The following is a 20,885-nucleotide window of genomic DNA, read 5'->3' on the forward strand; positions in this document are numbered from 1 at the left end:
GGCGCCGGCACCCCCCAGGGCACTACATGGTCGTGGACACGAGCCCGCAGGCCCTGCCCCGTGGCCACGTGGCTTCCCTGATTTCAGAGGAGCACAGGCCCCTGGCCCAGGCCGCCTGCCTGACCTTCTGGTACCACCTGAGCCTCCGCAACCCAGGTGAGGGGCTGCCGGGAGCAGGGCCCATGGGTCCCCTCAGGCCCCCGCGTGGAGGCCGCTCAGGAGCCGCCCCGCTGCCGCTGACCGGGGCTGTGGCTGCTCGGGTGGCAGGCACCCTGAGGGTCCACGTGGAGGAGGCTGAGAAGAGGCAGGTGCTCAGCATCGGCGCCCATGGAGGGCTTGCCTGGCGCCTGGGTAGCGTGGACTTGCAGGCCGAGCGGGCCTGGAGGGTGAGCGGGGTGGAGGGCCTTCCTCACCCCCAAGGGCCATCCAGTGCCGACCAGGAGCGAGCCCCCCCGCCCTGTGCCCGCCCAGGTGGTGTTTGAGGCCGTGGCCGCCGGCGTGGAGCGCTCCTACATCGCGCTGGACGACCTGCTCCTCCAGGACGGGCCCTGCCCTCGGCCAGGTGGGAGCCCGTGGCCTGGCCCTGGGACCTGCTTGGCTCCTGGTGGTTCCGGCTCCTTGCCTCCCCCGAGACGCCTGGCCTGACCTCTACCCCCCGCAGCGGTGGTGCCCCGGGGACGGGGGCAGCACCGCTTATTGCCCAAGTCCCTTGCAGCTTCCTGTGACTTTGAGGCTGGTCTGTGTGGCTGGAACCATCTGCCCTGGCCTGGCCTGGGCGGGTACAGCTGGGACTGGAGCAGTGGAGCCACGCCCTCCCGCTACCCCCAGCCGCCTGTGGACCACACCCTGGGCACAGAGGCAGGTGGGTCTGAGTCGGGAAGGGACCCCAGCGCCATACACACCCCCGGCCACACACCTCACTCACCCCAGTCCGGGCCAACCGGCCAGCCCAGCCAGGCTGCCGCCAGGGTCAGAGGCCAAAGGTCAGGGGGGGCTGGCTCCATCCGGTCCACGGGGCACCGTGCCCTCTCTCGTTGCCAGGCCACTTTGCTCTCTTCGAAACGGGCGTGCTGGGCCCAGGGGGCCGAGCGGCCTGGCTGCGGAGCCAGCCACTGCCCGCCACCGAGGCCTCCTGCCTCCGCTTCTGGTACCACATGGGCTTTCCTGAGCATTTCTGTGAGTCGGGCCGGCAGCGAGGGTGGTGGGGGAACCGGGCGCGGGGGCAGCCCCGCCTCCCGCCGGGTCGGGGGCCTGACACCCCTGGCCCCCTGCTCTCAGACAAGGGTGAGCTGAGGGTACTCCTGAGCAGCGCCCGGGGTCAGCTGGCCGTGTGGGGCGCGGGCGGGCGCCTGCGGCACCAGTGGCTAGAAGGCCAGGTGGAAGTGGCCAGCGCCGAGGAGTTCCAGGTGAGGCCGGGCCGCCCAGAGCCGGCGGACCTCAGGGGGCTCAGGAGCTCAGGCGGGGCCATCCTCCTCCTCGGGCCCACCCAGCCTCTTCTCCCTCCCGGTTAGATCGTGTTTGAAGCCACTCTGGGCGGCCAGCCAGCCCTGGGGCCCATTGCCCTGGATGACGTTGAGTACCTGGCCGGGCAACGTTGCCAGCTGCCTACACCCAGCCAGGGTAAGCCCTGCCCCGGGTCTGGGCCTCCACCAGCTTCGGTGGTTCACGGCCCCTGTTCTCTCTGCACTCCGTGCTCCCACTTGCAGTCAGGCCAGAGACCACAGCCAGCCTCGTGCTGGAGCGCTTGCTCCTGTTCTGTGACAACGGCGGGGTGGGGCCCTCGCCTGGGGCCACGACTCCCCCAGCTCCGCAGCTGGCAGCCGCCTGCCCACCAGGGCCCGGCCTCAGCTGGGAGCCTTGTGTGGGCACGACCGGCGCCCCTCCTTTAGCGGGGGGCACAGAAGTCCTCAGGGCTGTGGGGACGGCCGTGCCCAGGCGTGGGGCTGACGGGGAGGGCTCGGATCCCGGGTCACGCGCCCTGCGCCCACAGGAGACACCGCAGTGGCCACGTCGGTGCCAGCGGTGGTTGGCGGCACCCTCCTCCTCCTCGTGCTGCTGGTGTTGCTTGGACTTGCGGGACGGCACTGGCTGCAGAACAGGGGGGGCTGCCCCTTCTGGCGGGAGACGGACACCGTGGCCCCCAGCTTTGACAACATTCTCTTCAACGCGGTAGGAGCCCTAGGGGGGGCGGCGGGCAGGAGCCCCTGAGCCCTGCACTCGGCTGGACGGTGAACAGGACCCTCCCACACGCGGGGCCACCGCTGCCCGGTGGCCACAGATCTCCTCCTTCCTCCTAGGGCCATGTCACCCTGCCAGCATCGGTCACCAATGACCAGTAGATGACGCAGAGAAGACCCCGTGGCCCAGGGACCAACACCTTCCCCACCCCCGCAGGACGCGTCGAGTCCCTGAATCCCTCACCCTCACAGGGGCCGCAGCTACATACCCCAGCAATAAGTGGCCCTGCCCACAAGGGACCCCCCCGCTGGCCAGCCAAGGTTGAGGCCAGCAGGAAGCGGGGGCTCCCCGGGGTTCCCCAGACCCAACCCGACCTGCCCAAGAGGATGTGCTTGGGGGCCCCTCCCACGTGCCTCAGTGGCTCAGGAGACTGGAAACAGGCAGGCCCCGGAGACGGCACCAGGGGCTAGAGGCACCAGGAGGGAGGCGCAGCGGGACCTGAGAAGCCCCTGCCCCGGGCCGAGCGAGCCTCCGGCCAGCCTAGTGGGACTCCGACCCAGGCCCATCAGGGGCCCCACCTCACCAGGCGATTCTGCATTTGATTTAAGACGGAGAGAAATCCCCAGAGCTGCTGGTGACAGACTTAGGAGCAGACACTTAACTGGGTCCAAGGTGGCATGGAGCTGGACTTGTAGGAGGAATGCCCTGATGTGTCCCCTGTCCCAAATAAAGGTCGCCGTGTCCACCCTCCCATGGTCAAGGTCCCCGCCCACACGCCACCCTCATCTAATAAAATGGAGCTGAGTCTTTCTGACCTAGGGACAGTCCCAGGCTCTGGTCTTCCACGAGGGAGATTCAGACACCACCTGCCAGGTCTGGAAGGCCCCCCGGGCATGGCTGTCCTAGGGGAGGGGGTGACGGCCACACCTGCATGGCCAGGTACTCCCTGGACTCCAGCCCAGGTGGCTCCACCTTGCCACCCCGGCCCACTGGGCTCTGCACGGAACGATGTGACCAGGGACTCAGTGCCAGGGGAGGGCCAGGGTCTGGTGCCAAGAAGCTGATGGACGCCCACTAACCGTCCCAGCAGAGGTGACAAGCAACAACAGCCTGCAGAGCGACCCTCCTGGCCCTCAGACTCCCCCCACAGTGCTTCATGCAAACAGCCCTTCGCCACACTGGGGGCCAGAGGGAGGGAGAGCTGCAGGCACAAGAGGCGAGACCGGACAGCAAGGATTCAGCACCGGCAGGAAGGGCGACAAACGTTTATTAGCTTCTCTACGAGCCGGGCCGGACACGCAGCTCCCCTCCCAGACGGTGGCTGCCCACTGTGTGCGAGGCGGTCCCCCCTCTGAGCTCCCTGGAGCCACAGCCGTGACAGGGCAGACCCCGGGGGAGAGGAAGGCAGCGCTCTGCACCCCACGTGAGGGACGGGGACAGGAAGGAAAACAATCAGGAGAAGCAAACACGCTGCAAGGTTTTGTTAGTTTGACAGCAGGTACGGGTAGAGGGGGTTCCCGGGCAGGGCTGCCGCCCTGTGTTCCGCACGGCCGGTGAGGAGACCCGCGCTGGCGCTGGTGGTCAAGGGGAACCAGCCAGACGAGATCAGCCGGAACGCACTGATTTCGAGGCTTTGTGCTCATTTCGCCCTCGGCCCCTTCTCGATCGGCTTCCCAATGTCTCTCCCCCGGAGCTTGAGGCCTGAAAGAGCCACCGGCCCATGACCACTGCAGCTCGCCCCTGGGTCTTCAAGGCACAGGGAAGCTCCACAGCACCCCTACCCACTGCCCCGGAGCGGGCAGCGGCACCCACACCGACCCTTGAGCGCGGCCCCCAGGCTCCACTGGAGGTGGGGGGCAGCGCGGCTCCCGCGTGTGTGGAGGGGCGGGAAACCGATGAGCACCAGGCCCACCACACTACTAGCTTCCACGCCTGACTCTGAAGAGCACGTGCCTGCCCATCTTTGTGGGGACAGAGGACGCCCCTCCCCAGAACTAGGCCTCCTCGCTCTGGGAGCCACGCTGCCGCCAATGTTGGGGGCGGGGCAGGGAGAGCGAGGCCCACAGCACAGGGGGCTCGGGGAGATGCCAAAGGGGGAGGCGCCCAGACACTGCGTGCTCGTGGGAATTTTCTTCAGGCTCCGGAGAATTCCGGGGCCCCAGGGGCCTTCCTGCGCCCCTCCTCACCAAGCCCACCCAGGAGGGGCGGCCGCACCGCGCGCGGTCAGGCAGTGGCAGCCGAGACCCACTGAAGGATGGCGGGACACTCACCGATGGCTCTCTCGATCTTGCCCAGAACCTGGTTGTTAGGAATGGCCCGGCCACTCTCATAGTCCGCGATGACCTGTGGCTTTTCGTTGATTTTCTAAAGAGAACGTGTATTTGCACACGTCAGTTCCAGAAGGAGATGCTGGGAGACTAGAACACAGCCAGGTGAGGCGCGTCAGGCGCCGACCCCCGGGGCACTGTGCAGGCCGAGGGTCTGAGCGGATGGCAGCTCAGGAAGTTACAGCTGACTCGTGTGGCCCCCCCGAGAGGCCTCAGGGTTCCCGGGGCAAGAGCGAACTGAAGCCCTCAAGTCACCAGGCGAGCGGAGCCCACGCCTCCCACCTGCCCGACCACGGCCTGGGAGGAGGGGACCCGCCGTGCTCACCGTCGCCAGGTCCTTCTGCGTCAGTCCTTTGCCCTGCCGGCCCTGCTGGATCACCTTGCCCACCTCCAGGGTCACCCGGTCGTGGTGCAGCTCCTCGGTCTCCCGGTCCAGCTTGGCTGTGTTCTTGGTGATCGAATGCTGTTTGTTCTGGCCGGCGGCCCCTGGACCGGCACGAGGCAAGAGCAGAGGAGAGAGTTTGCAATGAAGCCGAAGGAGAGCCATTGCAGAACGGGAACCAGGCCCAAGAGGCGCCCTGTGCCCAGGGTGACGTGCTAGGCCAGGCCACCCAAAGTGGGGACAAGAGCACGCAAAGGACAAGTCCAGAATCTGTGGACTAAGGAGGAGAACAATCCCTCCTGACCTACACCAACCACAGCTGCTCTCACAAGATCCCTGACATCGCCCAGCTCTGCAGCGGCTTCAGCTGCCAGCAGCCACCCGACAGCCCGGGGGCAGCACTCACGTATCTGCAGGTACGAACCCCAAGAGCACCCCCCGGTCTTGCGAGTGGACACACGAGTACCTACATTTCTTGGAAGTCTCCACATCTTCTCCTCGTCTCTGAGCTGCTAAGATGGCCTAGAAAATTAGCAAGTGTTTTTCGGTCAAAATTAGCTTTGCAGTATTTGGCAAACACCAGTTTTGGCTGCTGTCAGCCAGGCAGCGCACTGCTAACGCCTGGTGCTTTTTGAGCCCGTGAGCTCCGAGCTCATGCCCCTAAGCGCCGTGCTACGTGCCTAGTACCTGATGCTTTTTCAAGGACTGACAAGCAAATGCTGGGTTTAAACCAAAGCCCGTTATACAAATCCCTCTACAACCAAATATCCAGGCAACTGTCAATAAACTCCTGCTAAGGAAAACAGAAAGAGCTCACATCTTTGCTGCTGAAAACAATGTGCTAATGGATTCCTTTCAGAAACCCACACTTGAAATAGATTTACCTCTCTAGTACACTCTCCTGCAAAAGCAGGAAGGAACGTCAAGTGAGGACCTGGTCTGGCCTTCCTCAGCCAATCCGGCTCCTGATAAAAGACAGCACGTCGCACAAAGCCTGCAGCCCCCGTCCCCAACATCAGCAAAGACAGCGACACCCCCTGATCTACAGTCACCAAATATTAATGTAGTGTATTTCTTGAAGCTTCTGACACCTCAGAGACATGACTGTGCGACATTCTCAGTGTGACAGGTGCACAGATGCTTTCTAGAGCTGTTCACGTGATTCCTAGCTTGTGGCTATTAAGTTTCCTTTGGAAAAAAAAAAAAAAGAGAGTGAGTTTGGTTTTGACTAACTGAGAAGTCCTGGGCAGGTCAATGAATGCTGATCACCAGGGCCAAAGCCAGTCCTGGCCCAGACCTGGCACTGCGTGTCTAAGGCTGGCCCAAGGCGGCCTGAGAGCAGAAACAAGCAGGGGTGGGGACTAAACTGCCCTTCCCCTTTTCCCTCACATCGACTCACAGATGAACCCCGGATGGACTAGCCAGGGAACCTTCTGCCCCAAGTACCCCTCAGGGCATGCCAGCTACCCTTGCAAGTTGGGGACGCAGGGTCCACCTGCACGCTGGGTCCTAGGCCACCTCAGCCTGGGGCCAGGGACCCCCTATGAGCGGCAATGTGCTTCAGCGGGCTCCACAGGCGGCAGCGGACTGGCCAGGCACCCGGCAGCCCGCAGAAGCGGGAAGGAGACCCTGGGGCGGGGGTGCCAGGCAACCGTGCCCCTGTCCCATCCCTTCCCTGGACCCACCACCTATCTGCGCTCCATCCCCCATCTCCGCCCCGAGGTCCACCCCGCTAACCTCGCCCCGCTGCCCTCCAGTCCCTATGTACCTGTCCCCACCAAGAGGTCCAGCGCCTCGCCCGCAGGCCTGTGTCACTGCCCTAAGACCATCCGGACCCTTCCACCCCCACCCCGCCCCCGTCTCCCAAGGGGCATGTGGGGCAATGAGAGGTACAGGGGCCGTAGGCGGGGAGGCGAGAGGATGAGGGGGTGGGAGGAAGGGGAACCCGGCTTGGGGAGGCGGCGCAGGGTGGCTCTGGAACGGGGTCGGGGTGCAGGACGTGAAGAGGGGTACTGGGAGGGGAAGGGGAAATGCGAGTAGCGGGTGCTGTGCGCCGGGGCGAGAAGGGGAGAAGAGGGGACTCGGGGGAGGAGCAGGTAGGGGGAGGGAGACTGGGGTCCACACCTGGCTTCCTGGTCGCAGCTTTGGGGATGGGGATCGAGCAGCCCCGGCCTGGCCTGGCCCCTCGCGGGCAAGGTGGGCGCGCAAACTGGATGCAAGGGAAAGGTAGCCTCATCGATTTTCCTGTAGTTGAGGTTAGTTTCTGTTTCATGCCTTTTTTGGTCACCTGGCACGCAAATGGAAGTTCTATTTCTCTGGAGTTCTGCTCACGTGATGCAAAGATGATGGGGGCCAGGGTGCGGGTTAGGTGGGGCCTGAAGCAAATATATTTTGTGGGAGGACTCCAAGGAAATATATAAAATTATAAAAAACAAAATTAGTTACAAAAGAGAATGTTTTTGTATAACATGTATATTTTGAATAATATATACATAACTTTACAATATGTAGTATAATGTATACATAATATAACGCGAATAAGTTATTTTACAATAATTTTGTAATATTTTATAGTTATTTTATGATAATCTTGTATAATGAGAAAATAAGTCAATAAATTATAAATTTTAAAAAACTGACAAACACCACACATCACAAAATTCAGAAAAATAACGTTTGTATGAATTAAGGAATGCATAAAATGCTTTTGCTTACATTTTTGGTTGTATTCTCATTGAATGCCACATCATGACTTTGCAGAATTGTTTTACGGAAAGAACAGGAAGACAATTCAGACATTTTTCTAACCTGTGTGATCAAATTTGTCTCTGATGGTTAGCGTTGACCTCGGTTTGGGTAATACTTGCGCTTCGCACAGATGTGCTCACTCTTTGTAGCATTCTTATAGGTTTATGCTCCACAACACAGGAATTCTGATAAATGTGTACACTTTAATAATGTATATCCAGTTATCTTACCAGCAAAAGCAAGTATATTTAGTAATTACAGTTCAGAATATTAAAACTGTGGCAGACCATAGGCAAATCCGGAGAACAGGAAGAACTTGCTTTTATAGGGAGAAGGGGGAGTTGGGACGGGCTGTGATAACCAAAGAGTTTGGGGAGCTGGGGGTCCAATGGAGGCTTCCTGTTGGCTGGACTGCTGCAGTCTCTGATTGGCTGGGCTGTTGGGGGGTGGAGGGAAGTTTCCTTCCTCCTGCCTGACGGTAAGTAGAGGTACCTTCCTGCCCAAGATGTAGGCAGAGATCTCTTCCTGTTTGGGGTAATTGACATGCATGGCAGGCATGAAGGCACACCGTACAGGCCAGTCCCGAGTCGACTCCAACTTCGGCTGAGTTTTCTGTAATTAAATCCACACATTCTATCCCGGAGTCAGAACAGCCGAGTCCTCTGCTAAAAATTTTGCACAGACTCCCTTTTGGTTCATACAACAAACCTTGTTTCTCCTTTGCTCCGCGTACTTCCAGTTCCGGGCGCTGTGCGGGTAGTAGTTGGCAGATGTAGAAGACGTACCTGCCCCAGGACAGGCCAGCAAGACTGTGAACAGCATAAAAATATCCCATGTACCCCAACTAAGTGCATCCCAACTCAAGCTCCTCTTAGTGGGGTCCCAAAAATGCCTGTGGTCACTGCAGCGGGCCCAGGAAGAATGTGAAGAGAGAGGAGGCTGCTTAGAAAGAGATGGCGGTCTTAACCTCTTTAAGTCAAGATATCCTACTCCTGGAACTTAAGCAACACCCGGCCATGTGAACCCTCGAGTGAGGCCCTCTCTTGAGGGCTGTGATCCCCAAAGGAGAAGTTGCATCAGCTCCGTGGTGTGGCATCTGCCCTGGTTGGCTCAGCCCAGAGAGGGGGCATCCTAGACCCTGGTGTCTTCTGTCCATGCAGGTGTCTGCCAGGATAGCCATCATCACATCTGGCCCTTGTTCAGGAGTCCAGGTCTGATGCCACAGAGACCTCTGCAGCCCCTGTCCTTGTGGCACGAGCTACCACCAGGGCACAGGTGGTACAGGTGTCTGTGCCCCTCCCTCCGACCCATTCCCTGTCGGGTCACCCATGCTCACCCCCTCCTGGCTCTGGGTGCTCCTGATTTACTCAGGGTTCACGGGAAAGTAGCTTTGGGGGCGAAGCTGCAGCAGGGGGCATGGAGAATCAGCTTCAAGAGGCCTGGTGAGCAGCTCACATCTCCCCTGAGGTGCCACACCACTGCTGTTTAATGAATCCCCTGCTTGCCTTCACTAAAGTAACCAGTGTCACACATCTCCATTCATGGAGAAGGGAAAAGAGAATTCTGTAGCCTTCTGGAAAACAAAGATAAAACATGGCTATTTCTATATTTCCCAAATAAAGATATTAACTTGAATATTGTATCCCTGATGAAAATTAGATTTTTTTTTGATGTGGACCATTTTTAAAGTCTTTATTGAATTTGTTACAATATTGCTTCTGTTTTACGTTTTGGTTTTTTGGACGCGAGGCATGTGGGATCTTAGCTCCCTGAGCAGGGCTCAAACCCGCAACCCCTGCATTGGAAGGCGAAGTCTTAACCGCTGGACTGCCAGGGAAGTCCCTCCCTGGTGAAAATTAGCATTAAAAGTTATCAACTAAATACTATCCAGTAAAATCTAGCAAATGTGAAGGTCTGTACACCTCACGAAGGAGGGGTTACTCACACATTTAAAGGCAGCTCCTGATTACCATGGCCAACAGCCCTTGAGGTGGCCCCAAGGATCCCACTTCCTGGCAGCCCAGCTTTTGTGTCATCCCTTTCCCCTCTGTAAAAAAAACATGTTTTATTGTGATAAAATACACTTAACATAAAAATTACCATCTTAACCATTTTTAAAGTGTAGAGTTCAGTGGCATTAAATACAATCATGATACTGTGAAACCATCACCCATAATCCATCTCCAGAACTCTTTATTTTGTAAAACTGAAACTCTGTTCCCATGAAACACTAATTCCCTATTCCTCCTCTCCCCCAGCCCTCGGCACCCACCACTCTACTTTCGGACTTTCTGACTTTAACTATTCTAGGAACCTCATATAAATGGAATCCTACAAGATTTGTCCTTCTGTGACTAGCTTATTTCACTCAGCGTGACGTCCTCAAGGTTGCTGCGTGCCGTAGCCTGTGTCAGAACTTCTTTCTTTTTCAAGGCTGAATAATAGTTCATTGCATGTGTATACCACATTTTGCTTATCCATTCAGCCATTGATTTAGCTGTCGTGCTTCCGAATCTAGCTGTCGTGAGTAGTGCTACTGTGAACATGGATGTACACATATCTTTTCAAGACCCTGATTTCAGTTATTTGGATATGTACCCAGAAATGGAATTGCTGATCATATGGTGGCTCTAGTTTTAATTTTTTGAGGAATTGCCGTGTTTATTTTTGAAGGATGTCTTTTATAAATATTGTCCCATTGTGTTCTGACCTCCATTGTTTCCAATGATAAATCATCCGTCGTTCATATCTATTTTGATCATTGTGCCCTGCATGTGATGTGACATGATCTCTGGCTGTTTCAAGATTTTCTCTTTTTTTTTGGGGGGGGGGGAGGGGGTTCCTATTATGTGCCCAATTACACCATTCTTCACATTTATCCTCCTTGGGTTTGCTGAGCTTCTTGGATCCATATATTAATGTTTTTCATCAAATTGGGAAAAATTTGGGACTTCTCTGGTGGTCCAGTGGTTAAGGCAACGCACTTCCAATGCAGGGGGTGCAGGTTCGATCCCTGCTCAGGGAACTAAGATCCCACATGAGGAAGTCCCTAGACAGGCACTTTCTGAAAAGAAGGAGCCTTTGGGAATTAGGAGTAACCCACTGAGGTTTTCCTTTGGGGAAGAGCCCTCTGGCCAGTGTGGAGGATGGGGGTGTGAACATGGGGTGAAGGCAGTGCTCAGGGGAGTATGGGCAGTGAATTGGACTGACCAGGGCAAAAGGAGTGGTCAGCGGGCTGAGAGAGGCTGAACACCCTATGGAAGCTAACTTTGTCAGGTTGGATCAACAGACCAAGAAGCTACTTGTTACTCATTGTTAACTTAAAAGTTATTGGTTACGTCCTTTGCTAGTATTCTGATGAATGTGACTCTACAAGTACTGTTCACAGCAGAGCTACAGAATGCATTAGGATCCTACTTCCTTCCCCCATCACTTTTTCCTTGTGTTGACAAGTGTCTCTAATTTTTTTGGTTAGCTGCATGTTAATTCACTTCATTTTTATTTACCCCCATTAATTCAGCCCCAGACTGTCTGTCGGGGCTGCAGATCTCCTCTCCACCCATCAGGTGACTGGCCATCCCTGTGTTTCCCAAGCCTCATCCTCTGCAGCCTGTTCTCCCCAGCAAAGTTGGGTGGGCTTCGTCCAGACCCGAGCCTGGAACTGTCTTTTGAGGAGTTTCTTCTGTCTCCTGGAGCCAATGTCAGCATCTTCTTTCCTTTCACTCTTATCTTGGTGGACAGGCTCTAGTAACTTTCAGACCAAGACTACGTGGGAGGAAAATTTTTTGAGACACAGCATGTTTGAAAATGTCTTTATCCCATCATCAACTCTCAGGGTGATTGATTGATACTTTGAGCAACAAATTACAGGTTGGAATATGTTTTCTCTTAGAATTTCAGTCAGGCTCTATTGTCTTCTAGTTTCCATATTACTGTTGAGAAGTCCCATGTCTTTCTTGTTGTCAGTCCTTTATTTATGACCTGCTTTGTGTGGGCTTCCTCCTCTCTCTCTTTGCCTCTGTCTCTGTCTCTCCCTCCTTCTCCTCTCCCTTCCCTCCCCCCTCCCCCCATCTGGAAGTTTTAGGACCTTCTACTTGCCCTCCTTTCTCTGCAACCTCAGGGTGATGGCCTTGGTGTGCTTCCCCACCATGTGCTCCACACTCTAGACCCCCTAAGTTTGGACAATAAGGCCCTTCAGTTTGAGAATGTTTTCCTGTGCTCTTTCCTCAATAACTAACTCCCTTCGTTGCTTGTTTCCACTTTCTGGAATTCCTATCACTAAGATCTTAGATTCCCTCCTGGGGCTGTGAATGTCCTTGTCTTTTCTATTTTTAACTCCTTTTCTTTCTGCTCCACTTTTGGGAGATTTCCTTAACTTACCACCCTTTCACTGACTTTTTTCTTTAATTTGGTATCACATTTTTATTTTCTAAGTGCTCCCTGCTCTAGTCTATCTGCTCCTTCTACGGCACTGAGATTTATAGCACCCTGTTCCACATATTCTTCTCTCTGTCCCTCTGAGGTTACCAAGTTTAGTTCTGGTCATGTTTTCTTTTTTCAGGTACCTGCACCCTCCCTCCCCCTCCTTTCATCTGTTTTGATCTCTGTCTTTCACGCAACTGCCCCAACCCTTGGCTGTCTGTCTTATCCAAGAGGGTGGCCCTTGGGAGCAGCTGGGAGCCTCACGTGCGTGGCAGGACTTGCCAGGGTGGACTCCTCTTCGGGGTGATCAGGGTGGGACAGAGCCATTTCGTCTGAGGGTCCCAAAGGGCAACACGTGGCCAACCCACTGTTTCCTCCTTAGCCTGACTGCCAGCCAGGTGGCCGCCAAGGGGAAGAGCTGAGCCCGGCGTCCCTAGGCTAGAGAGCCCTCGGTTTCATCGCCTCCTGCCTTCCATAGCAGTGAGGAGAGGGAAGTTGCCTCGCTGTGTGGGTTGGAGACGGGATCTGGGGTCCAGCGGTCCCTACACAGTGTTCAGCCCCTCCCTGCAGCCCAGCCCGCTCAGGGGCCGGGGCCTCTGGGTTTGCCTGGAGCCAGCGCAGCTAGCCTCTGATGGCCCCCCTCACTCTGGGACCCAAAGGGTAGATCGTATAGGATGCAATTAGCTAAAGGTTCATGTAGTAATCCTAAATAATGTCAGTGATAAAATACAAATACTCCTCCTCAAAATGTCTCCTGTCGGCTGCTGGCACCGGCAAACTCCAGCACACTTTGTATCCTACATGCAAATCAGCTACACCCTGTGTTTCGGGGGGACGTTCCTAACATTTGGGTGTCGTGTGTACTTCCAGCCCTGGCAGAACTCTGCGCTCCTGCATTTAAACAGCAAAGCAGGTGACATTAGCACCACCACTATGCCCGACTTACTTCAGCCCTGTCGTTCTAAACAGCCGCTCAGAGTTTTCACTGGAATTTACAATTTTTCAACTGCGGAGATGTCTGAAAGGCACCAGGGATCGGCTTTGACCAAAGACATTAACAGAATCGCAACTTGCAGGAGGCACATACGGTTCTTCCCAACTTGGTGCATCTGTGGTTTCGAGTGAAAGAAAATTACCACAAGTTTATTAAGGTCAATAAGAAGTATTCTTTGATCAACTCCGAGTGAAAATAGATGGACAAATACGGCCGGATACTCTATTGAACGTGACAAGAAGAAAAAGGACTGATTGTGACAAAAGCACTGTGAAATTTGCAGATATTAAGACTCAAAAACAGACACTGGTCTATACTGTTATTCATTAATGTGAAAAATGGATATGTTGGTGTAAGTATTCCCCTTGTTTTTGAGAAAATACATACTGTAAAGAAAGTTTTGATCCATCACTTTCCCCTCTTGTGTACTGTTTATTGAATGTATTTACTTTTTATTCACATGATTGTGTACAAGAAAATATTTTCACAGCTTGCTTTTCTTTTCAGCCATTGTCGTTGTCACCGAATACACTTGGTCCCATGGAGAAGGGGAGTTAAAAGATCCACTAGGTGTCGCCAGTGAGCACTGGAAAGGCCAGGTGTGCGGGAGGAGAGGATGGGCTGTGGTCCAGGACGGGGAGTGGCTGGACTGGGCAGTGGAGGAGGCTGCCAGCTTCTCCTGCGCACTGGTGGCCACTTCCTTCAGCTGCAGAAAGCAGGACCACTTAGACTGAGCCGGGTGCGGGGCCTCTACAGATGGCCGGGGGAGGGGAGGGGGCCGGCTGGAGAGTGTGGGCTGCCAAGGATGGGCCTGGGGTCTGGGGAAGCAAGGAGGTACGGTTGACAGCTGGCAGAACCAGGGTCAGAGATCCCAGCTGAGCTGAAGAATGCTGGGTCCTGGACAGGTGGGAGCCCCATGGAAGAGGGTGGCAGTGGTGGGGCGGGGAATGCCTGCTGCGGTGGGGTGATGGGAGACCCCTGAGGGCCACCCCGAGCCTCTCCGACACAGAGCTGTGGACCTTGGCCAGGTGATCACTTGCTGGGTCCGAGTGTGAGCAGAGCCATCTTACGGTTTGCGGGTCCGAAGTGAGGCGGTGGAGCAAGGTCCCCACAGGGAGCAGGGGCGCGGTGCCTGGGCGGGAGGTCCGGCCGGAGTCAAGGGGCCAGAGCGGCAGTTCCGGATGTGGCCGGCAGAGGGCGCGCGCGGACCCGCCGCTGCTCCCCAATGAGGCCGAAGAGGCCGCTGCCCTCCAATGACCCAGCTGGCAGAGGACACAAACCGAGTCTAGTCCCACGGGGTGTGTTGGGGGGGACCCACTTAACACAGGGCCAGCAGGAGAGACCTTCTCTATCTGAGACCCTAGGACCTGCAGAGGGCCCAGGCTGAGCCCTCGGCCGGGGAGTGAGGGAGCTGGTCCCGGCAAGGCACTGGCCGGTGTAAAGGCCCTGGGGCCAGGTCGGCCTGGCGATCGGAGGCCAGGGTTGGCCAGGGAAGCCCGGGCACCTGTGATTCTGCATGCGAGGTTGTCCCCCAGGCCTTCGGTTCCGGGTGTGGGGTGGCGTCCGTTTTCTGAGATCGGCTGAAGGGAGGTGGGTGTTGAGTGGGGAATCTGGGCAGGGTGGGGGAATTTGGGGTGATCTTTGCCTTCTTCCTGGTACTTTTCTGTGTTTTCCAGAGCTTCCGAAATGACCTTCTGTTGCTTAAAACCAAATGCTTTTGAATCGGTGGTACCATCAGGTGGTTTAAAAACTGTGGGATGGTGTACAGTGACCATGGCCTGCTCCTTGGCCCCCATCACGTTGATTACTTTCTCCTGCACCCTTCCCAAGTCTACAGAGAGTACAAACAGACACGGAAACCATTCTTTTCCACCTTTGCTTACAGAGGACGCAGCGCTATGTGCACGCTGTCACCGCCATGCTCTCTGCACCTCATTAGGGCCTGGGCGTGGGCGGTCCTGGTCCCAGAGCACTGGCTACTGCCATGAAATCAGCTGCGGGGTCTCACCAGCCTCGTCTTTCTCCTTTTCTTGGGGAGGGACGGTGCTGGCTGTGCACTTCCAGGAGGGGGAGTGGGGGAGCCCCTTGTGGCTGACTCCCGGGCAGGGGAATTCTGGGCAGAGCTGGAGGCCGGCCTTTCTGGAAACGCATCCATCAGGTGACTACACAGTGAGAGTGAAACCAGCTCCTTTCAGAAGCTGCAGCCCCCGGTTGACCTTCAAATGTCTGAAAAGCGAGAAAAGAAGCGGGGCCGAGCTCTCAGGACGGGAAGTGGGCTGTACTGGGAGGCTGGCTCTGCTCAGTGCCGGTCTCTGCTCTGGGGACAGCACCGGGCACAGGAGGGGCAGCCCATGTCCAGGGTCCTACGTGGGGGCCCATGTCGGCCTTCCTGCCTCCTGGCCCTGAGTGCTGTCTCCCAGAGGCCTGGGTGTGTAAAGGATGGGAAGTGAGATGTCCAAGGGGACTGGCCATGCCAGTGGGGAGCGGAGGTGCCACCAGCATTCAGAAATGTCCTGGGCGCAGACCAGGACCCGAGGGAGGAAAGCCAAGGGGGCGTGGCAGGCGCCAGGGGCCTGGGAGAGGGTGCCTTGGGGCAGAGTGGGTGGCCGCGGCAGCACCCTCCCCCGGGGTCTGCAGGCCCAGTGGGCAGCTGATGGGGCCTCTCCTGCCTGGCCGGCGAGCTGTGAAAAGCCAGCATCCACCCGGATCTGTAGCCAGGCCCACGCCTCTCTCTGGGGGGCACTGAGGCACAGGACAGAGGCCCTAGACCCCAGCCCTCAGGGAGCAGGTGGATGACGCAGGCCCCCTCTAGGGTCTGCTCGGGGCTGTCCCAGCCACCTCCCTGCATGGCTGCATCAGAGGCTGAGTTTTGCTTTCTTTTTGGCAGGAAGGAACCCGCGTGGGAATCCCCTGAGTTGCCCGAGGACCAGAGTGAGTCATCCCTTTTCCAGCCCATCTGGATCGAGGTGTCACCCTTCTGAGCTGGCAGGCGGGGGTGGGCTGGCCGCTTCTCAGTCAGCAGCCCCTCCCTGCCGAGGCTCCCTCTACCCAGTCTCAACTCGGGGGCCTGTTGTCAGAATCTCTCTCTCTCTCTCTCTCTCTCTCACACACACACACACACACACACACACACACACACACACACACACAATGTATTCAGGAAAATCCTCTGAAACTGGCAGTCTGAGAGATATGAAATCATTTTCATGCTGGAAGCATCGCCAGGTCCTTCGAGATGGGCTCAGCCCTGTCAGTGCCGAAGGCTGCAGGCAGCCTCCTTCCCGGGAAGCAAGACCTTCGTCCAGGAAATCTCTTCGGGATGCAGGGTGGGCTGAGGGGGCCCTGAGCCCAGCGCTCCTGTGCTGTCCCCGATGCTGGAAGGGTGAGTGAGGTCTGACCCTCCCCAGGGAGTCACTGCAGAAGGCCGGCGAACAACTTCCACTTTACCCTGAAGAAAGAGGGGTGCTGCTGGGGGGGGACCTCCTCTCTGCAGCAAGAGCCACTTCCTTCCGTGCTGCCAGGGGGTTCACAGGATGGCCTCGGCCCCCCAGACCCCGGGAGGAGAAACCTCCTTACACCTGAGAGCTCGGTTAGTTATGGGCCTTGAGGGAAACCTCATGGAACGCGTAGGTGGGGACTGAGGAGGTTTCCACGGCTGCTGGTGGCAAACTCATCCTTGAAGTTCACGGAACTTGTTGTAATGGAGGCCTAGTGGCCTTGCTGCTGTATCCCGGGGATGTGGCGTTTGGGATCAGGGGATTCCGACTCCAAACCTAGTAATGATTTATGCAGTGTGATGTGAGTACTTCTGGACACAGTGTGGACCCTTTACACCATGTGGCTTCACAGCCTGCCTGTGTCGTTTACTCTGTCCTTGAACAGTCTGCGTGGCTTCAGATGCTCCCCCTGGAGCGGGGGTGCCCAGTGTGCTGTGTGACCTGGGTAAGGAGTCTTGCCTCTCGTAATCTTTCCTTTTCTGCAAAATGGGGAGAGCTGTCCCCACTTCTGGGTGCTGGTATCAGATGAGCCGCTGTTCTCAGGTATTTAGAAAGCTGTATTCCACAGGAGAGAATCCAAATTGTCCCCACTGTCCTTTAGCAGATGAGAAACGGCTTGTCCTCAGGTCACACACTTAGCGGCAGTGTGCTGCCCCTTTTTTCTGGTCAAGACCAGCGCTTCCTTTCTAAATATTTCCACTCGTGTGTGTCCATGTGCCATAGGCTGTGCATATTGTTTTGTTTGGTGGTGAAATTCACACAAGATAAAATTCACCGTTTAAACCATTTTAAAGCTTACAATTCAGTGTCATTTGTACTTTGTAATGTCGGGCAACCGTCGCCACTACCTAGATCTAGAACATTGCACTACTCCGAAAGGAGACCTCTAAAGCCTTCCTACCCTTTAGGTGAGCGGCGTCTATTTGTACTTTTTCTCATAAATGTAACCCACACTGGGGCCCAGCCCTGCGCCGGGTATCGCCGTGGTGCCCCGCGCCTGGAGCTAACCCTCTGCGGGAACAGCGGGACCACGCCCTCCAGCCAGTGAGCCGCGCCAGCGAAGGCGGACTCTGCCTAGAGAGAGTCCGCGGGCGACTTAAGTACCCTAGCCGCGTCAGCTCCGCCCAATCGGCGCCCGCTGCGGCTCCCTGCGCGCTTCTGGTAGGCTGTTGTGTCAGTCAGTCTGTAGTGAGGGCCCGAGGTGGGAGGGGCGGGGGAGAAAGCTGGCCAATCGGCGCCCGCTGTGGCTCTCTGCGGGCACTTGGTAGGCTTTTGTGTCAGTCCGTCAGGAGGGAGGGCCCGAGGCAGGGGGCGGGGGAGAAAGCTGGTCAATCGGGGCCCTGTGTGGCTCCCTGCGCTCTCCTGGTAGGTCTCCACATCAGTCCATCAGGCGGGCTCGTGGGCGGGGCGGCGGCGGCGGCGGCGGCGGCGGCGGCGGCGGCAGGAGGTTCACGACGGGGGAGGAGAGTCTGCTCCGCCAGGCCAGGTGCGCCCGAGCTTTTCCCTTCGGGCACTTGGTGGTGGGTCTCAGAGCCGGGCCTGGGCGCGGCGACTCGAAAGAGCCCCCTTTGAGCTGCTGCCGAGGGGCTTCCTGCCCCGCTCGGGGTCCGGACGGGCTCCGCGGGCGGCCTGGACCTCGGGGATCGCCGCTTGTCGCTTGCTGCCCCGGGCCCTCTCCCCGTGTCTCCGACCCCCCTGAGCTTGGGCCTTGTCCGACGGTGCCACCGAGCCCCGAGGTGGATGGGGAGGATGCAGGGGTCTAGGGAGCTGCCGGGGCGGACGGAGCCTGGCGTGGGGACTCAGAAAACTGCTGTGTGTGCGGGGCCAGACGCTCCCTGGAGGCAGAGCGGGCTCCTCGTGGACCGGACGGTGGGGACGGGGGAGAGCTAGGGACAGCTGCGCGCCTGTGACAGCAGCCGCTCCGCCCGGCCTCGAATCTAGCAGAACAGGGGGCGTGCCAGGCCTGACGCCGGGCCCTGCGTGACTCAGGGACCACATGTCCCCGGCGAGGACGACAGCGTTTAGCAGCTCAGTTACTGGCTTTAGGTGGGGGTCCCACGCAGCCCAGAATTGTTGTTTGGGTCATTTTTAAGAGCTTCGTTGCAGTGTAATTTACATACCGCAGAACTCACCGTTGCTTGACTTTCGAACAGACGAAATCCTAAGCAGTGCTTCTTTGGAAGCTTTTCTGAGGAGTAGAAGCTTTCAGTGCTTTCAGCGGTAGCATCCCCACACGTTCGAGCAGCCGCTCCCTCTGATGCCAGGCCGCAGCCTGGCCGGTGCCCCCGCTCAGCCCCACGCCTGGGGACACAGCCCAGCCCCCGTGAGGCTGCAGCTCCCAAAGGCCGGAGCTGTGATTTGGGCCTCTGTGCTCTCTGGTCCTTTGGCCTGGGACAGCCCTGAGCGCACCTCCTGACACACCCAGGCCGCGCCATGGGCCCTTCCGGTGTCCCCCCTGCGTCCCAGACCTGTGCCACCTGCGGTTGCATTGTGCCCTGTGGCCCTCGCCTGTTGGCCGCATCGGTAACGGTGCTGCCCAGTCTCCCCAGCTCCACGCGTGCTACACAGCAGGAGCCTGGAAACATCCATGCGGAGCGACAGAGTGCAGGTCCCGTATGTACATCACAGGCTCACTCCCTCTGGGGACACAAACGCGCACGTCATTCCTCTGGGGACCTGAAGAAATGGGTTGTTTCAACAGCGGTCGTACACTGTGGACTAGAGCACGGGATTTACAGCCATCACTTGGTGCTGGAGAAAATGTTTTCTCCGGGAAGAAAAGGCCTTCTGACTTAGTTCTGAGCCAGGTGTGGGCCCCCCTCTGGCAGTGAGAGACGCCAGCCCGCCTGCCCGCCCGCCCGCATGGTCAGCACACCAGCGTGGACTGGGCACGGTCCGGCAGGTGGGTTTCCACCGCAGGGCAGCGCACACACGGGCAAGGGGAGGAAGGTCCAGAGAAGAAAACACAGAAAAAATGACCCACAGGTTCCACAGATCATGCCGAGAATGGGGTGCACCCCTTCCGTCTGTTCCTGTGTCCACACCTGGGCTTGTTGCCCTGTCCTCCCTGTGTCCTGGGCCTGCTCCTTCACGGAGATGGGTGAGGATCGCTCCCAAAGGCCTGGGCGGCTGAGCCTCGGGGAGTGACGGGGGCAGGCTCCGCGGAAGCTGTCCCCTGGCTCTGGCCCCCGTGTTCCCTGCAGGCCCAGCAGGCGGTGGAGATGGCGTTTGGGGCGGGTGTTCTTGGGGACTGGCTGTGAGTTAGGGAGGCGAGGACGCAGCAGCGGTGGGGGTAGGAGGTGAGTAGTGGAGGTGACTACAGTGCGGGCCCCAGGACTGGGGTGCCCTGCTTTGTGGTGGGGCGGCGCCCGGCTGGGCCAGTGGTGCAGCACGGAGGAAGGGTCAGACATGGATATAGGAGCCAGTGACCGGCGGGAGCCTTGGGAGCACGGAGGGCACCCCTGCACCTCCCATGGGCCCGGGTCCCTCCTCCCTGCCTCCAGGCCCGCGATGCTGCCCCGGCCGAGGAACGGTGCGGGGAGGCGAGGGTTGTTCAGGAAGCCGAGCGGCAGAGGCCCTGGAAGCCTGGGGGTCTGAGGGAGGAGCCCAAGTCCCCAGCTCGTACTTAAGGGCCTCGGGAGGCTCCCGCGGTGACTCAGGTCACAGTGGACGGTGGCTGGGCCCAGTGGTAGCAGTGTGGTCAGGTCCTGGGTGTTTGTAGCGGGTAGAGCCAGTGGATTTCCTGGCCCGTTTGAGGTGGGCGTGAGGTGGGGCTGAGGCCTCAGAGGGGCAGAATCGCTGCGTCATTGATCAGCGTCTCCCTGTTGATGGCCCCAGTTTTTCATAAGAATCTGGGTGTGTTGATGGCACGAGTAGCTGTGAGTGGGCGCGGGCGGGAAGGGACGGCGCAGCGTTTGCTGTGTGCTTTTGTGTAAACGGCTGTTGGGCGTTAAGTTGGTACCAGACCGCTTGGCATCACCTTGAGCTTGAACGAAGATGAAAGTAGTGTCAGCGGTAACGTTCACGTGGACGAGAGCACACGCTGTGTGCGGTCACAGGTCCCCGGGAGCTGCTTCAGGAGTCTCGGACCTGGGGGGCCCAGCATGGCATGCGGCAGGGGCAGCTTTCAGTGGAGCGTGGATTTGGGGGAGTTCGGTCCTCGCGTTGGGGCATCCCAGAGGGAAGCTCCTGGGTTGAACCCGTGTGTCTGCTGGCAACAGGTGGCCCCCGGCAGCCGAGTGCTCCGACACCTGGTGTGATGTCGGTTTGGGCAGCAACGTAGCCTTCTGGGAATTAGTCCCTGACCCCCACACCCCGGGCTGAGGACGGTGGAGCCC

General features: G+C 57.9%; 2 protein-coding genes across 2 annotated transcripts in view; one reads left to right on the top strand and one right to left on the bottom strand.

Annotated features, from left to right (window-relative positions):
• Positions 1 to 2,858, top strand: part of MAMDC4 (MAM domain containing 4) — an 8,343-nt gene extending 5,485 nt beyond the window's left edge. Inside the window, exons 19-27 of the mRNA XM_024762619.1 lie at positions 5 to 156; positions 268 to 386; positions 472 to 562; positions 716 to 862; positions 1,042 to 1,176; positions 1,279 to 1,406; positions 1,512 to 1,620; positions 1,991 to 2,169; positions 2,298 to 2,858. Coding sequence (XP_024618387.1) covers positions 5 to 156; positions 268 to 386; positions 472 to 562; positions 716 to 862; positions 1,042 to 1,176; positions 1,279 to 1,406; positions 1,512 to 1,620; positions 1,991 to 2,169; positions 2,298 to 2,339 — 1,102 coding nt within the window. The 3' untranslated portion in view covers positions 2,340 to 2,858. The remainder of the gene's footprint in view (positions 1 to 4; positions 157 to 267; positions 387 to 471; positions 563 to 715; positions 863 to 1,041; positions 1,177 to 1,278; positions 1,407 to 1,511; positions 1,621 to 1,990; positions 2,170 to 2,297) is intronic.
• A 569-nt stretch (positions 2,859 to 3,427) lies between these two features.
• Positions 3,428 to 6,497, bottom strand: EDF1 (endothelial differentiation related factor 1). The gene is made up of 5 exons (XM_024762104.1): positions 5,772 to 6,497; positions 5,358 to 5,409; positions 4,831 to 4,991; positions 4,449 to 4,542; positions 3,428 to 3,879 (listed from the first exon to the last, which is right to left on the bottom strand). Exons 1-5 carry the CDS (start codon positions 5,901 to 5,903, stop codon positions 3,818 to 3,820), a joined length of 501 nt encoding a protein of 166 aa, XP_024617872.1. The 5' UTR covers positions 5,904 to 6,497; the 3' UTR covers positions 3,428 to 3,817.
• Positions 6,498 to 20,885: the final 14,388 nt, after the last annotated feature.

The sequence above is a fragment of the Neophocaena asiaeorientalis genome, unplaced genomic scaffold (assembly GCF_003031525.2).
Source record: "Neophocaena asiaeorientalis asiaeorientalis breed wild unplaced genomic scaffold, Neophocaena_asiaeorientalis_V1.1 scaffold78, whole genome shotgun sequence".
Classification (NCBI taxonomy): domain Eukaryota; kingdom Metazoa; phylum Chordata; class Mammalia; order Artiodactyla; family Phocoenidae; genus Neophocaena; species Neophocaena asiaeorientalis.